At 32.3% G+C, this 19,134-nt stretch overlaps 1 protein-coding gene across 2 annotated transcripts in view; it reads right to left on the reverse strand.

The window, feature by feature from the left end:
* LOC113392050 (kinesin-like protein CG14535) overlaps positions 1-19,134 on the reverse strand; it is a 368,367-nt gene that overhangs the window by 58,250 nt on the left and 290,983 nt on the right. For both annotated transcript variants that reach the window (XM_064215983.1, XM_026628293.2), the window contains one exon: positions 6,366-6,528. In XM_064215983.1, the coding sequence (XP_064072053.1) occupies positions 6,366-6,528 (163 nt within the window). The remainder of the gene's footprint in view (positions 1-6,365; positions 6,529-19,134) is intronic.

A 19,134-nucleotide genomic window follows, 5' to 3' on the forward strand; every position in this document is an offset into this window, starting at 1 on the left:
TGAACAAAACGGCAATATGGCGGCAATCACAGCGATTCGTCATAAGTGTGGTAAACGGGCGCCCTCTCGTTCGATCGTGTCGTTCAAAATGGCTGCTCGCCTCACCATTCACTATGACGCTTCGCTAGGTTGACAGCTTGTCAACCTGATATAGGCCGGAAACGCCGTCATATATATATATTCGTTATTGTCACTGTGAACTTTTCAATTTATTTCCCTCAGATTATTTATATAGTGTCGCACTACAAAAGAACTAAAAAACCAGTTCAACTTTATTATCTTTATGTGTGTGCGTGTATTTAGTGGCGAACCGTTTGACACAATATTTTCGATACGTTTTCAGATTTGTCTATCTTAATTAGTTTTGAATTTAAATTAATTGTTAGCTCTGGAAATAACCATGTATTTAATTATAAGTTTTCTAGTTCTATAATTTAATAGAGTATTATTTCCTAGTATATTGTACCAATAAACTTGTAGGTATCTAGGTTGTCAGTTTGGGAAACCTGAGACATGGTTCGATGGTGTGTTAGTTTGCTTTATGACGTTAGCAGTCTGGGGACAGAGCTTATCCGGATAGTCGCATCTATGATGAGAGGCGAGTTCAGAACTAAACAAAATTGCTTTGAAAATGATCAAAGTTAATATTCTTTGTTCTCTTTTAAATTATATTTTAAGATGTCTATGCTATCCACAAAACCCTACAAGAAAATCAGTTACTCTTAAATCGAATTAACAACTTCGTGAGTAATATCATAATTAAAGTTGATGCTAAATTTCAGAAAATGACGAATTGCCAATATGGCGAATTGTGTATTTATATTTTATAAAGAAAAAAAAAAAAAATTTTAGTTGTTTACATTACATTCTTTTAAAGCCTTAATTTTTTCTGTTGATTTAAAAGCGAGCTGTATTTTTTTTATACTCGATTACAGGACGAACCGGCGTAAGCGCTTAGGTAAGTTTTAGTTTCAAATACAACGTTTGTAAATCCTACAATGTGGTTCCATGGCTCGTTGGCTTGTCTCGTGATGTAAGCGGTATATGCACAGAGCGCGTCCGGTCGCTCGGTCCGTGGCGGACAGCGTGTTACGGGGCCGAGAAAGACGCTCTACTATAAAAATTTATCCCGGTATAAAATATTATTTAATATATTCATAAATATATTTTATTATATACTCTGTAATTTTAATATACATGTTATGAAATATCGTATTATCTACAAGATAAAATAATTAATGCTTCCGTGACGATTTTTAAATATTTCTCGGGAACAAGAAGGCTTTTTTAAGATATACATACATATGTATAAAATACTAGACGCTACCCGTGACCAACGTGAAATATTTTATTTATTAAATGGACTCGCAAAACTTTGATATGCTCGTATTAATTCGAAAACATAAAATTTTCATAAAAAAAATATTTCAATTAAAATATAATAAAATAAATTATAAATTTGAAAAAATATGTTATAAAATACACTAAAAAAAGGATTTTCGAAACTGTTCAACTCTAGCGGGTTACTTGATAAATTTTACCCGTACGAAGTCGGGACAGTTAGTTAGGAGTAACTATATAATGTTTAATTATTGGTCATAATATAGACAAGACTGTTCGTGGAGAAATAGTAACAAGATTAGAAGCGAATTTAATCACTAAGTGGACGCTGGATCGTGCTCTGAATGTGTAATAGGCCATGGTCTTTGGTGATCTAATTTCATGGTCAAATCAGCAATAATTGAACAACCAGCAATGAAAGACATTAGAAAATGTTGCCAGTTGTGTCAAATCGAAGGAAAATATGATATTCAAATGTAAAATCTTATTTACTCCAAATGTTGGTCTTAAAATGCTTAAGTATATTGAACTTAAAAAAGGTTATTTTAAGTATATATAAGAAATTAATGTTTATTTAAAATAAATTATTGTTAAGTTAAATATGTTAGAGTTTTGTAGTTTTAATTTTATAGACTTGTGACTTTAAACTGACCGTTGCATAATAGCCGCTAATATTTCAAAAAGAGCGGTGAACCGATAAATACGTTTTCCATACTAGCGATCTCGCCAACGTTAAGTTGAAAACAGAATAAGAAGGATTTTCGCCTTATTCAATCCAGTTGACATGATCCTTTAATATACTATATAGTTAAGTGTGTTCAGCAAATCTATTGAATACCACATAGGCGAAGGTGTTTTTTTAAAGAGGGTTCTGTCTAAAACTTGGTGGTAGGGCTTTGTGCAAGCCCGTCTGGGTACGTACCACCCACTCATCAGATATTCTACCGCCAAACAGCAGTACTCGGTATTGTTGTGTTCCGGTTTGAAGGGTAAGTGAGCCAGTGTAACTACAGGCACAAGGGACGTAACATCTTAGTTCCCGAGGTTGGTGTCGCATTGGTGATGTAAGGGACGGTTAATATTTCTTACATCGCCATTGTCTATGGGTAGTGGTGACCACTTACCATCAGGTGGTCCATTTGCACGTCCGCCTACCGATATAAAAAAAATAAAAAATGTCACCCTAGTATGTCATAGCTCTACAGTTTCACTATTATAGCCGAAAGTTAAAGCTGGTTTCGTATCTGGCCTAGAAATTAATTAGTGTATTAAAAAAATCGTGAGGACGTCTGCACCTGCAAATAAATCCTTCAGAAAAATCAGTATACAGATTTGATAAACATTATATTTGATATTTGTTTATTAGTGATATTAATGAAACATCAAACAAAATTCGTTATCTTTTTATACTTCTTATAAACGAAAATAATATTTTGTTCTATATTTAACATATTTCTTCTGGTAAACAAAACTGTTTCTCGGAGTTTGCGGAAAGTAAGCTCATTTTCAAATAGGTTTTATATGTATAAATAAACCTTGTAATGCGTGAAAACATTTCTCTTACACGAGTAATGTCAATATTAGACAACCGATGTCCCAAAATGTAATATACCATACTCCCGAACATCGAGGAAAATGATATAATATCTAAATAAATAAGATTTTTGTATGAAGACTTAGGAAGAAAGCTTCGCTCTGATATAGCACAGTATACATATTATGAAGCATAGCTTACAACTCAATTCATAATACAGATTCTTAACGGTAAAATCTACGTTCAGAACCGGTTGAAGATTTAAATTTAGTTATCTCGTAAAATGACGATTTAAAAGTTTTTGTAAGAGCCTACTTGAATAAAATATGTTTTTGATTCATTTTTAAAACATAAAATCAAAAAGCTAAGCGTGCTTTGTTCAAGTGGGCTCTTAATGGCACTCTTGGATCGTCATTTTACAATGTTTCTAATGCAATCTAGCTGGAACGAAATTCAGAAGTTTTGGCGAGGATATAAGTGGATATTTTTGATTTCTTAAATATATTATGTAACATATAATAAATTCACATGACCAAGTTCATATCGTCGGTACAAAGGAAGAAATTCTAAAGGTACTTTTGTTGAACGTAAAGGTACAAGTTTTTATTTCAAGTCTGCCTCATGTGTATCCACACATCGGCATGAGAGCAGCGTGGTGGAGTAATCTCCTTGAAAAAAAAGGAGGCCTTTGCTAAGCAGTGGCATCATATTATGTTTTAAATTATTTTTTCAGCACAGGCTGTAAAGTCTTGATCTTTAATGATTTCGGATCATTTTTTTGTAGTTAAGGTATTTTTATTTTATGTACTTTATTTTTTTAATTACGATAGTAAATTATATTACAAATTGTGTGTGCGAATTATGTGCAAATCTTCTAATTTGATAGACCTTGTAAATGGTTTTGCTGGTGACTTTTTATTAATCATTTGGTTGGTTTTAACGATACTCATGGGAGATAAAGAAGGACAATAATTAAAGATAAAATATTTCATCCGATGTAATTTACACCAAGAAGGTCTTACTTTTATGCATACATTTATTTGAAAGGATTTTTTTATAAAAAAAAATGCAATCGTTTTCAGGATCTCAAACAATAAACTGATCATGAGTACAGACCAAATTACATTAAGCTGTATTTTATTGTGAAATTAACTTTTATATACTAATATCTCAGAGTAGATCTTTTTAAAGTTTTTACTCAGAAAGTCAGTAAGCTAATAAAAGATTAATTTCTCAAGCGTTTCCATCGTTAAGGATCCTCATTAGCGCTAGATCATCAGTTGTCTCATTAAATGCTTCCAATTAGTGAGCTCCGAGCTTAAATAAGGTGGATCCTCCACTGAAGATACTAAAATATAAATAAATAATATAGTGTTTATACGGGAACATGTATTTGTAGAATTGATTGATTTTGATTGAACGATGAATGAACCAATAATTACATGTTATTTATATGGTGATGAATGGAGTACTTATGAGACGAGGATAGGAATGAGTCGAATGAGTTACTTTAATTTATAGTCAATAAATAAATCGCTTTGCGTATCGAAAAATGAAATTGAATCAATTGATAATTATAAATCAACATTGAAGAAGCAAGTGAAATGGCTCCAAAAACCTCAGATGAATGGTAAGTTTTTTTTATGACATAGATTGGCGGAAGAATATATGGGTCACCTGATGGTAATTGGTCACCACCGCCCAAAGACAATGGCGCTGTAAGAAATTTTAACCATTTTTTACATCGCCAATGCGCCACCTTCGGTACTAAGATGTTGTTTCCTTTGTGCCTATAGTTACACTGGCTCACTCACCCTTCAAACCAGAACACAACAATACTGAGTACTGTTGTTTGGCGGGAGAATATCTGATGAGAGGGTGGTACCTACCCAGACGAGCATGCACAAAGCCCTACCACCAAGTTAATAAATAATTACGTTCGAATGGACGGTAAATGAAACGTGAATACGGCTCATATTTGACAACTACATATAATGTAAAAAAATCCCCAAATGTATACTGACTAACTGCGAATTTCAACAAGCAACAAAGATAAGGTCTTTAGGTTAGGTCAGTTTACCTTTTACCGCAATCAACGTTATCCATCGACGAGCGTGACTCGACTTCGTTCCGCCAGAACATTAGCGCGAATTATTTCTCGAATTTATTCAGAGAGTCATTTAAGCTTCAAGTGCGTCGGGTGCTCCAAGTGTTCGCGCTTGTTGTATTCGCAAATTGGTCTTTGTCTTATTTTATTTTTTTTATATTTATTAGCGCAGTTTTTTACCATTTTACCTTTGTGTAAAAGTACTCGGTGGTAGGACTTTGCGCCAGCCATCGTACGACAAATCTTACATTGTACCGTCAAATATAAATACATAAGTATCGTTGTGTTCCGGTGACAGCCAGTGTAACTACAGACACAAGGGATATAACACCTTAGTTTCCAAGGTTATTGGCACATTGGTGGCATGTGGAATGATTAATATTGTAACTTTTATAGGCAGTGACCACTTACCAATGACCCATTTGCCAGTCCGCCGGCTCCGTATGAAATATGTCATGAAGGTTGATTAACTTTGAATTTATTATTATTAATGTTTCACGTTATCAAACAAAATTTTACATATTTATTTTTCATTTTATTTTTTTTTTAATTTTAAGCCTTTAAAAATACAAGCCAATTAATCAACTGATTGAGATCTTCGCTCTGAAGAACAGCAATTCAATTCGCAAATATCCTTCATAAAACATTGAAATAAGAAGATATGTTAAAATGTTTTTGTCGAAAAAAAATTTGCAAAAGCACTTCGACCGTTAATTGCAAATATCAAAAGATTAGAACGAGTACATTTTTATAGGATAATAGAAAATACTTTTATAAAATTTTCTGCTTATTTTACTTTTTGTTGTTTAAGGCTTATTTTTGTTCTCAGCTCATTAAATTCTGATTATATTACACAAACATAAAATAAAACAAATAGGAAGTAATCCAGACTGAAAATCCGTCACAGCGTTAGGGTAGCAAAGTGCGCAGATAATTATTATATCAAGCAAGTGTACACACTATTACTTTCATAATTAAGGACATTACATCCCTTCTGAATTAGACTTTTTATTTTATAGAATGCAAAGCAATGCCCCAAATTAATTAAGCAATTACTAATATTCCTATTTACCCCTCCATTTAAGCTTATCACTTGTGTTAGGAGTGGTGGTACGACAATAGCCCAAGGGGTCAGGATCGATCCTGCGACATTTTACATCGTTAGTCGGCCCGTAAGCCATTGCACTATTGACGCTTCTGCGCTGTTGATATTATCAACTAACTTTTACGGAGAGTTTATTTATAAAATAAAATCAAAAACTCTTGATCAGCTCGCTTTGGATTCGAATCCTGTACCCTAAGATTTGCAGCTTTATAAGGCTCGGGTATGTAGCCAAGGTGAAAAAAATATATAATCTCTTAAATATTCTTAAATGTACCAACCTTGCCTACACCCGTCGGTTCCTTCACACCAAGTCGTCGAAGTAAGGCTGGTGGAGGAGGCGGCGGTGTTCGATGTAAGGCAGCGCTGAACCCTGAGGATACAGATTCCTCCTCTCGTTTCCTGCGCTCCCGATGTGGTGATCCACTGCTGCATTTTGTTGTTCTATAACAAAAATATAATATATATACTAATTTTATTTAAAGATGTTATTCAAATTATACTTTTTCAATGTAAGTTACAGTTTAAAGAAAAACTTAAAAGATGGCGATGAGAATTAAAATTAAATTAGCTTGTGACACAAAATATTTTGTGAATAGAAAAAATATTGTCAAAAATTAAAAGAACGTTGTTTTCAGATATAAGTTAATGTTTGCTTTTGCTCTCCTTATCAGCTTAATATCCAACAATAATTTTTGTTTTTCATTATTCCTCAAAACACTCTCAAAATTATTCTTAGTCCTTTTGAATTAATTATATTTCCCGAAATTGTGCGTGATTTGGGTCATTTATGATAAAAAAAAGCGGTAATGAACTTCCGAAAAATGTTGTAAATTGCTAAAATACGACAAAGAAAATGAGTAGAGGAGTAATTTAAAGCGCAGAGTTCATTGAAAACGGAAACCGAAAATAACGTGACTTTTCCTGAACCCCTCAAGAATTCGAATTCGAAATAAATGGACACTACGTGACATCCTGGCTGACCTTTTTTACATTTTTCAAAAATTCGCTCCGCGTCAATACCGTGGCATAAAGCCTTTCCTCTGATGGATGGTTCTTACGTGACTCCTGCCAACGATCGGTATTTTATTTTAATGTTCCCGTCGGCTTAAAATTGAAAATTCTCTGAGCATATTCGAATACTGCCGTATTGACAAATATGCAATTCTAAGTCTCTGAAACATGTCAATTCAATAATGTTTTTATATCTTAACAGTAAATAAACAATCCAATGTTATAATTTTAGATGTTTATTATAATATTACTTTTTACTCTCGGCGTCACCCATATGTTAGGGGAGAGGGGGAATTTAGGTACAAAAAGTATAGCCTATATATATCCTTTCTCGGAGTTTCAGCTTGATTGTTTCCAAACCGTGAAAGCATAACAGACTGAATAACTTGCGCATTCATTATATGAATATAGATTATATTTTATAAAGGTTTTACAAAAGTATGAAGAAAGTAAGAACGCTAGATTGTGTTACCACATCGTTGAAATATATTTCATTATATTTGACGTTATATTGGGACAAGCAGGTACGAAGGTATGAAAGGCAACATTGGACAAACACACCATGTCCTGCGTGCCACGGTCGCGTGACCGGCTCAGTTTATTGTGTTTAGGACTATTAACATTCCTATAGGGGAATGTTTAGATAACTCTCGACTTGGTGGCAGAAAGACCCTTCGTGTCTCGTGTGTGCCCGATAACAACGCCCGTTGCTTTCCGAGCCACTTATTGATTTCCTCTTTATTGATAGGTGCGCTCACTTATAACATTATTGCAATAATATCGTTTAAATGAACTAACGTATGAAATAATCATCATCGAAATCTCATCTCAGTTGGCAGCATAATATAATAACTGATACAGGATATCATATAAGACTGTTTTAAGCAGGTGTACTTGCTACTTAGTTTTGATGGAAAATTATATATGACACCATGTTTGTTGTTTTGATGGATACAATATTTGTCAACATCGTTCCAATTTATTTGGGCGTATAGTATTTTTCTCTTCTGTTGACAAACCTTCGATTAAATTCTTGTCGCGCGTGACGCTTATATTATTTTTTGACCTTATAATTGGGATAAAGTTTTATCAAGATTTACGTAGATAACATTTTAAAGACTCTAATCGAAATCAATACTTTATACAACAACACTTTAACATATATTTGAATCTTTATTTAGGTTTATTCTATGTAATAAATAATAAAGGCAGTATTGTATTCAATTATATAAAGGTATAACATACATACATACATTAGCAGCCTGTAAATTTCCCACTGCTGGGCTAAAGGCCTCCTCTCCCTTTGAGGAGAAGGTTTGGAGCATATTCCACCACGCTGCTCCAATGCGGGTTGGCGGAATACACATGTGGCAGAATTTCGTTGAAATTAGACACATGCAGGTTTCCTCACGATGTTTTCCTTCACCGCTGAGCACGAGATGAATTATAAACACGAATTAAGCACATGAAAATTCAGTGGTGCCTGCCTGGGTTTGAACCCGAAATCATCGGTTAAGATGCACGCGTTCTAACCACTGGGCCATCTCGGCTCTTAGGTATAACAGATAGCAGATAATTTAAGAGCCATAATCAGTAAGTATTATTAACGTCAGATACATTGATTTTTCCCATTAAAAAAATCTTGGTAATACTTCTTTAATTCAATACTGTATTATACTTCCATGTATGGATACATATCCATCATCTTGCAATAGAATGGCTTGGAAAAGAGTTCCAAGTCATTCATTGGCACGACACTCAGACTTATGTTTGTGAGATATCTGCAATCTGTTGCTTGCTTCATACCAATTAAAATATTTTACTAACATTCTCTAAAAACTGTAGCCACCATCTGCCCGTCTGTTTCTGACGTCTTTAACTTTTTAGGGTTAGGTGTACCCTTTTAATGATATTGCAGGGGCTGTTGCTTCGACGCAGGCTCAAAATGCTGACTTTAGTTTCATCTTCAGTCATGATTATTTCCAAAACCGTCACACTATTCTCACCACACAGCTACAAGGAACGTGTTCGCTGTTTTGACTGATTTTAATGATTTCCAGATCATGTAGGATCATTTAAATGGTGATATCGATATATTGATATGTAAGAATAATTATTTTTCAGGTGAGCTGTGTTTTATTAATATGTCGGTCATCCAGAGACCCGCCTTACTTCTATTAAAACACGGTATATATACAATTAAATAGTTTCCAAGACTTCATCCCCATTCCGCGAATTCTTATTTCAGTTTCAGTTGTTCATTGTCAATTTAGTGAAAAACTTTGAAACATAGGTCATAATTCAAAACGGTAATGTTTCTACGAAATGTTTAATTTGAAATATACCTATATATTTACATTTCATCTTGAATTTCATGCAAACGAGTACTTTCTTTTAATGAATTGGCTACATGATTAATTACTAGGTTTTACCTTTGTTACGTTTGCTGTTTGCTAATTGATTAAAAGCTAGCGAATGTGTTTCTCATTCAACTCGATAGCGTGTATTTTTTCCATTATATTCACAAACAGAAATATTTCACCTATTACATACGCTTTCACTTCGAAGGAAATAAATTTGAAGTTAAGTTAACTGATTAGGACCAAATGGGGTTATTAATTTGATTTGCAACAATGAAACTTAATTAAAACAAATTTTCTATTGTATGAAAGTTTTAGTATTGAATATGATTACAACAATTTTAATTTTTCGTGACTTTCAGTATTTAAAAATAAACCTATCAAAAGCGGTTCTTTAATTGGTTTAGGGTTAATAGGTACTTCCGTCCTCTTTACGCTTGAACAGGATGTATTTGTTCTATGTGTTGTAAAAACTCTTTGCTTTGTAGAGATTTAGTTCGGTTATTGTAATGGTACCGATCGGTAGAACAGCGGTCTTCTCACCAGCTATCTAAAGCTGACTATTAATTATGGTGTGACTGAGTCAGTATGCACTTGCAAAAAGACAAAACTTATATAAATTATTATTATTATATATATTATACAAATATTTCTTTTTTATTAAGGTTGAAGTATTTATATTCTTATTATCTCGTTTGTAATTCCAAATGTAGAGCTCTTAACGATATATTTAGTTCACCTGAAGTGAGCACCGAGCTCGGCTGAGGTCGAAGTTAGTAATTGACGCACGATTGATAGATCCTTCGAGAAATCTATTGGAGAGGCCTACTCGAAAGTTGGATACTCATCAATTAGGAAACAGCGTTAGAAATTGATAGTTGGTTTGTTGTTTTGATATAAACGTATTATTAAGAAGTAATTTTCGCATTATCTTTAAACATTTTTAATGAATCAACATGAGTTTTTGTCGCCATTCGTTTTTTAAGTATTCTTTCTTTCAGGCGACGGAAAAGGCTTAATATATAGCAAAGATACAAATCAGAATATGATGTCAATATATTTAACGATTACATATAAAATAAAATTCCCAGACTAATATTATATAGCAGACTGATAAATGTCATCTAGTCGTAATTGGTCGCCATATACAAACAATGAAATTTTATATCCTTTGTGCCTACAAAAACTAGTGTAATCAACTTAAAATAAAACGAAACACAGCCAATACAATATACTGTATAATAATATATCTTTGGCGGTAGAATAATTGAGTGTGTGGCCCGGTAAGTGACTAAGATGGATTTGCATAAAGCCTTCAAGTTCAAGGTTTATTTACTTAATTTGTATATCATGTTTTTTATTTAAATAAATAAATAATTTAATATTACTACGTTTATTATTAAGAATTAGTAATTTTTTAAAATGGTTCACAAGGTAGATAAATGCTCTAGATATTCCACGACTGGGCAAAGGGTTAATTATTTGATAAAATTTTTGGGTAGAGATTTTTCGACTAGTGCGTTAGTGGTGAATTCACATATTCCTGACTGTATGGCTGACGACGAGATGTATTATAAATAGAATATATGCATATTTAAATTAAAATGTTTCACGTGTTTTTCCAACTAGAATACCCAATTTAAACGTAGTAGCACAAAAATAAAATGTTAAGTCGTTAATTTTAAAAATCTCAATAACCTTCCTTCTTCCCTTGCATATTATTCATAACGTCGCCGAGTTTAACGTATCGTATCGTATCGTCATGTAATCCTTTATCCGGGCTTGTAATGTCACAGAACTACAAATATATCAAGTCGGAATAAAGCGTGGTGCAGACGTGATACAGTGAAGATAGAAATCTTGCAATTTCAACGCGATGTTTATGGCTCTATGTCGTTGATTTCACGGGTCGATGAACTCACTGAAAACAATCTCGGAAAGGCCGACTCTTGACATTTGATAGAATGTTCTTTCGACCATGAATAAGTCGACGGGTATTTTGAACTATCTTTATTATTTTCGAATTTTTCTATCTAATGTTTATGTTAGGAATTGATAGAATCAATTTTCCTGGGATCCACACATATACACAGATAAACATGTTTGTTGTCTTTTTGAGGTCTTATTTATAAATTTGTAGCTCTTTCTAAATTTGTCTTTTCTTGTATTATATTGTATTTTTGTCTGTAATACTGCTTCGTTTGTCTAGTGGCTAGATACCAGGCCTTTAAAAATTCATTGTGGATTTCTGTAGAAAGATTTTCAACAACATTCCGAAGTCTGTGTGCTTGAAATGTGCACAAAATAAAAGTTTAGCAGGCAAATACAAGGACCTGTATAGGTGATCTACCAAAACCAGTAAGTGGTCACCCCACAGGGCTACTAGGAACTGGACCCTGGACCTGACCGCCTCTGAAGAAATTCGTGACTTAATAATAAAAATTGGAACCTGTCGTTTAATATAGTCTGAAATATTTTTGTAAGGATTTCTTTTTCACTTTTGATTGGTTAAAACATGTTCAAATAATTCTTTTTTTATAATTTACATTTATTTAGCAAGTAAATACAGACACTCGAAACACACAAATGTGTTTCGAGAGTCTAACCTTTGCTTTATATAATGTTACTAATACTATCCAACATAATGGTGCTAAATGTTACCACAATTTTATTTACGTTTCGTGATTTGAATTACGCGATTATTCTACAGGGCACGCGGAAAGTGAATTATTGCGGAAAGAATCAGTCAGCTATTAAATTCGCCTTAAATTCGTATTTAAAATTTTAAATCTATTTCGAAATTTGCATCAGTATTCATTTATTCAGTCTAAGATTTCAAAACAGCTCTTGTAATTCAAACCTTAATTGACAGGTTACCGGAAGCGTTTTACACAGGCAGGTTAAAATGTCACTGTTTCTAAATATTGAATATGATTCATTAATAGTTGCTTTAAGTAAAAATAAATTAATCGCTTTATACTAAAGACACTTTTAAATTTGTTTGTTTATTTAAATACATTAAACATTCGTGATAATTATGGCGATAAAGACCTCAGGTTGTATTTAACGTTCCGATAAAAGAATTAATGGAGATCGTCCAATTAGACGCAAGGGATTGAGAACGTTAAATAAGTACTAATCGTTCTATTTTCAATTAAATTCTTTTTTTTTTATTTAAAATATATTTCAATTTATGAAAAGAAACATTTAGGTGATTAAATTTTAGAACATTTTGTACAGAAGACACGCTTGAATAGAACGTTAAACAATCTTTTGTTCGGCATTTTAAAATTTAAATCTGTCGCCAATAGCTCTGGAATAAAATTATGATAGTGTTCGAAACTTATGTACGCTATCAAAGTTTTGAATTTGAACATTTCTCATATACCTTATATACATGACTAGACGATTTTTTTTGGTAGGAATTACATGGCAACCAGCCAGCAAAATACCCAGTAACTTGTCGAATTAAAACTGTATTCAATGCAAAATTAGACTCTATTCAATTGCAATAAAGTACTGAAAGACTTTAAACAACTGTATATGTAGTTTGTAAAATTCAGCATTGTTTGGGAAAATGATGGCAATAAATATAAAGGAAGGCCTTTACCAAAACTGTCCAATCGCGTTTAAGCTTTCAATGCATTCTATACGACATTACGAGCTCGTTTTAGTTTTTCGAATCTAGGATTTATGGTTAAATTGTCTTGACGTTACACAATGGGATTTAAATAAAATTTGAATCAGATCGTAAAACGGTTTCATAATCATATTCAAATTGCAAGTCAAATCATTTTTTATTGAAGGTGGTTAGGTAGACTGGTAAATAAGCTATATGACGATAAGTGGTCACCATCGCCATAACAGTTGTAACTGGAGGAAATATTAACCATTCCATCACGATCACATCACATTACAACAGCCATGCACCACAAACCAAATTGTTAATGGTAGTTTTTAATTTGACAATAAATAAGTAAGTTGACACTTCAATGAAGCTTTCATTGAAGTGTCAGAAAGTCATATGTGACATTAACTAGACTAATTATAAAATTTAATATAAGACATAAGTATCAAAATTGCAAATCATCGTAAGCCTTAGAGACTTAGTTTAAAATATATACAACATGTTAATAATTAAAGTTACAATAAATGAAAAAAGAATTGCTGAAAATATTATATTTTAAATTACGTTGCATTTTGTTGCTCTAGAAAATATTTGATAAATGAAATAAAAATAATAATATTCACTTCATTTAAAGATATAGAGCATTATACAAATGAGGGTGAAAATATTGCGAGCACCGACGCCGCCTTAAAACAGGGCTTTGATAGAAATGCGACATGCATGGATCGAATTAACACATGTGCACTAGATAAGGCAGTTTTTGTTGAAAATCTTTCATAAACTTGCACCCAATCCCTAAATCGCGAGGAAAACTGAAAGTGTCGAATGGCCCAGTAAAAAACCTCATCGTTAAATATATTTTTGCAATTATTTTATTTTTTATGCAGTTATTTTTTCAATTTTTGCGGGTCCTACTGTCGTTGGCTACGTGTCTAGTCGGGGTTTACGCATTTAAGGATAAACGTCCTAATTCGAAGATTTATACGAAATCTAAAAGATACTATATTATTATTTTTATAAAATCACCTTTAGAATTATGTGATATGTAGATTCCTAAAAAATACTTATTTTACATTTGCGAATAATACCATTTCTATAACAGTTTTACTCTATGGTCTCGTAGTTACTCCGTCGTAGGATCGCACACAATGAATATTTTATGGGAAAAATTGCGGCGCACTCCACTAATGCTGTGGGTATCTCTGAGTTATATCACGTATTTTTATCCTATTCTAGATAAGAACCTTGCAATGTAAAGAAATATAATACTTTAATAGATTATTTTGATAATGCAATTATGTTCGATGAAAAATCTATCATTTTATACAGCACAGAAGAATGCTAAGTTTTCTCTCTCTCCCTACGGCTTATTCGAAAAGAGAAAGACAGAAAAAATATAGTTGGCGTGTCATATGACTTGAGTTGTATTAAAAAGTCGCATCGCAGTGTTATAGGAGCTAATGAGGCAGTTGACGGTAACTGCAAGTATGCATCGCCGAGATAAGTTATCAAGCAAATTTTGCATATCTAATTAATTACGTACGATGCTATTTGTATCCAATGTGATAACGCAATATACGATTATATAATGTATATAAAGGGCATATGTGCCGTATGTTACAAGCACAGATTTAGAACCCTAAGTCTGAATTAATAAGCGCTTTACAAAATGAAATCTATTCATAGCACATAGGTTAATTATTTATCCCGGAAAAATGTTCTTAACACCTGTACACCCACCTTCAATCCTCACATGCGGACCAAGCTGTGGACCATAAATTGTGTTTTATAACTAAGACACTTTTTCGTTATTTGTTGTAATCGAAAATACGGCTCTGCCATTAAATCCTAGCGGTATAGGCTTATTGTGTAGCTATCTAGCAGTCGCAGGTTCAATTATGAGCTTGTTATCGTTCTCACTGATAGTTCAACAATATTTATATAAAAGTCGGAATGAGGACCATTGGATGTGGATAGATATAGAGGTAGGGGACGACACAAGAAACGATGGATGGATTGTGTGAAAGACGATATGGTTAGAAAGAATTTTACTTGTGAGATGACGTCCGACAGAGAAGTATGGAAGAAGAAGACATGCTGCGCCGACCCCGAGTAAAATTGGGATAAGGGCAGGAGGATGAGGATGTTATCGTTCTCACTGATAGTTCAACAATATTGATATAAAAGTCGCGAGAACCAATTGACATAAGCCTTATGTGGAATTAGTTTTATGAATACAAGCTATATTTTTAGGAACGAAGTTCTCTTACAGTAGACTGAACTGGCAGAAATCGTTATAAAGAAAGAGACCGTCCGGACTACCTCTCCCTCTCTTGATCTTTATTTCTTTCTATGGAATACGATTTGAAAAATTATTATTTAAAATTATTTTTTATATTAGTCCATATGGGGGAATTTCATAAAAAAAATAATTAATATTTAATTATTCTCACATATCGTATCCTAAGACACCTCTCGTTTTTTTCCGTTAAATTTGTTAAGAAACATAAATAAAATTCCAAGCTTTTTAATTTGATCGTATTATTAGTGCAGGGAACTGTTCAAACAAATTATGCTAATCGCTGTTTACTTATAATTTGAATCAATAACACGGTCCGAGCGCCCCAAACTGCAGATGCGTGTATAACTCGAGCTTTGAAATACTGATGGAAAAGTTTCGAGAAAGGGTGAGTTGATTTTTATTTTTCATCTATCAACACGAACAAAAGAACAATTCATCTGAGATAATGAAAAAGATTATGAAGGATTGAAACTGTCTAAAAACAAATGAATATAAATATGTATATATCAATTTGTTAATGAATATAATGATCATTTGCCGAATTGTACCGATATCTAAGGCTATAATACATGGTACTTACTTATTTTTTAAAATGTTTATTTTATACAATTTTGCACAATTATTAGTTCAGCGCTGTGCTGTATCTTAAATATAAAAAGTCTTCATTATTTTCGTGAGCTTTGTGAGTCAATTTTATCGATTACGAACCCTTTTTAAATATTTTTGTGCATACATGAAAAGAAGATTAAATATTAACGTGCGAATATATTCCTTATGTAAATTATCATAAACTTTATAATAGTAATAATAATAACCTCTTTTTAAGGTACATGAAATATACCTATAGTGCTTGTAAAAGCCTACTTCAATAAAGTATATTTTGATTTTGATACTTAAAACCAGAATGTGCCCACTCTATGTCTAAATAACTATATAAATCTCTCTGCAATATGTACAGTACTGAAACTATGTATATTTAACCTATACTTAAGTATCTATTATTTCAACTTTTTTCTCGTAATCACAAAAACTTCCAAATCTAGTCTATAGTCTAACGAATTTTCAACTCAACTGCCCAAATCCAATTATATTAGGTTATTTTGGTTTTATAACATCGTAACATTTGTCACCTAATTCCAATTAAATAGGAACAAGAATAAACTATATGTTGGAAAGCGCTTACGTAACAACATGCAAACAGTTCTATCGTAAGTATACAAATTGTATCATGTATGTAAAAGCTACGAGTGGCAGGCGGAACTTACATCCGTAGTTTTGTTTTATGTACTCCTGTATAACTAAAAAAAATTTGTTCCACGCGCATAGTCTACCAAACTGCTACGACCGTAGCACTAACATTCTACGCCAACTACTAACAGTACTATTCGTTCAACTTTATATAAGTTTCATGTAGTAAAGTAACTTAGGGATACAGAACCTAATGTAAAAATATTTTATACTTAATATGAAATTAAATTAAAGTTAATTAAATATATAAGAAAACTGATTTTATTGAAAATGGAATTAACTATTAAAATAAATAACTAAAATGTTTTATAACTACGACATTAAAGAAAATACGACTTTACGAGATATATACGATACGAGACGACGATACGAGAATTATATTATTATATGCGATAATACTTTCGTTCACATATGTATATACGTATTACATTTAAGTTTCAGTATATATTATAAGCAGTCTGTATACCAATATATAGTCTGAAGATAAAATATTTATCATATTAAAATAATGATATAATATTCAGTCAAATATAACATGCTTATTTTTTTATAATATTTACTAACCCGATGGTAAATGATCATAACTGCCCAGAAACATTGGCACCGTCAGATATTTTAACCATTCCTTATATCGCCAATGTTTCATTGGAACTAAGTTATGTCCTTTGTATCTTTGTAACTCGTGAGAGTCAAATCGGGAAAAATAATATTGAGTATTACTGCTTGACGATAGAATATGTAATACCCACAAATAGACTTGCACAAAGCTCTACCTCCAAGTAAGTAGAATATATTATATATATTCAATTTACATTTCTTTTAATTAATCTATTTTAATAAGCAAAGATAGTATCATTCTTGTGTAAAAAATTCATCAAAGTAATATTATATTGTTAATCTGTGCTTAATTAAATAATTTAGAAAAGTTTTGCCGAATGTATTAATCTAAAAGCTCTTTGATGATTGGAATTTATTATCCTTAAAGATATTTCTTTGAAATATGTGTCAACCGTCGAGATTCAAATACAATAAAGCAATTTTTTTAAATATATAATTATAATATATTGTCCGGACAAAAATAATAATAACATAATAAATTGAAATGATATATCTACTTATAAGTACAAAATATCTCCAAAGAAAACAGTAATATCTGCCGTACCACTTTTATAAATCGGGGAAAGTGAAAATTCATATTGACATAATTTTTCTGGAAAAGCGTAAATGGTGGCAACACGTGTCAAGTAAAGCTGTCCAAAGGAGGTACGTGCTCTAGAAGGCGACGTAACTCCGAAACTAAGCCGTAAAACACGCGAAAATTCTTCTTTATGGCGTTACAAGACCCAAGAGTATGGGGCAGATTACTGTATCCATTTTATAAATGTCGACGCTTCAAAGTCGAGAGGGTAAAGATTGTAGGGAATAAATAACTGGTCCTGAAAGGGCCGGGTTAAGGCGGTCGATTCCAGTTTATGCGATCGACGAACGCGAAAAATATTCAAATACTCGTTTCTAGTTAAAATACGTATTTTAGATTTCTTTCCTCTTCGTGTTATATGTTTTTTAAATAAATGAGTACCTGCCTTATATAATTCATAATGAAGGTTTTTATGTTAAAGGAAATACAGATATATAAGAATGCTGGTAATAAAGAAGCGTGAATTTAGTATTCCTTTATTTTTTCTCATGCTTGTTAAATAATCAATTGTATTTAATTAATATACTCATGTAAACTCAAGGAAAAGTGTAACAATTGTTTCTATTTCGGTCGTTTTCGGAAGTATATACCGAACTCGTGGTAACTATACGTTCAAGTTAATTTTATAACATAACGATTCAAAAGATTTGATAAGTGTTTAATAATATTATATTTGATTGAAAACAATACTAAACTATACTATAATCGCAGTATAATAACTAGACATTGAGTGAATATGAGTATAAAACATTTTCATAATCTCATACAATGTAATTGTGTGAAACACAAAGGTATCGAGATTCAGTATCAAGGCGACAAATCACAAAATTATTTCCCCACGATACAAGCTTAACAAAGGCGTCTCGCATCCGTTACTGACGGATACGATATGGAAACGTCGCGAAAAAAATATGGCATCACAGGAAACGAATACAAATACGAAATAAAAATAAATGTACGAGCTGGGAGTAAGGAAATGAGAAAAACCATACGCTCAACGCCGATTCGCGAGGGGATAGGGTCTTGGTGTTGCCAGCAATCCAATAGAATTAAAGAAATGGGGAAAACGAAATACGGAGTTTATAAGCAATTATTTTGGATTTATGGCTTTCTGTTGAACTTACAAAATCAGGGTAAATAAACTTTTTTTTTACCAAAATAGGAAATTATACGGTTCAAATACGAACTGTTCCGAATGTCATGTAGCAGTGTTGTCATACATATTTTATGAGGACTGCCGCTAAGCGAACGGGAGCGTTATGATTTTAAGTATATATATAAGTATATTAGTATGATCATC

The sequence above is a fragment of the Vanessa tameamea genome, chromosome 10, assembly GCF_037043105.1.
Source record: "Vanessa tameamea isolate UH-Manoa-2023 chromosome 10, ilVanTame1 primary haplotype, whole genome shotgun sequence".
Classification (NCBI taxonomy): Eukaryota; Metazoa; Arthropoda; class Insecta; order Lepidoptera; family Nymphalidae; genus Vanessa; species Vanessa tameamea.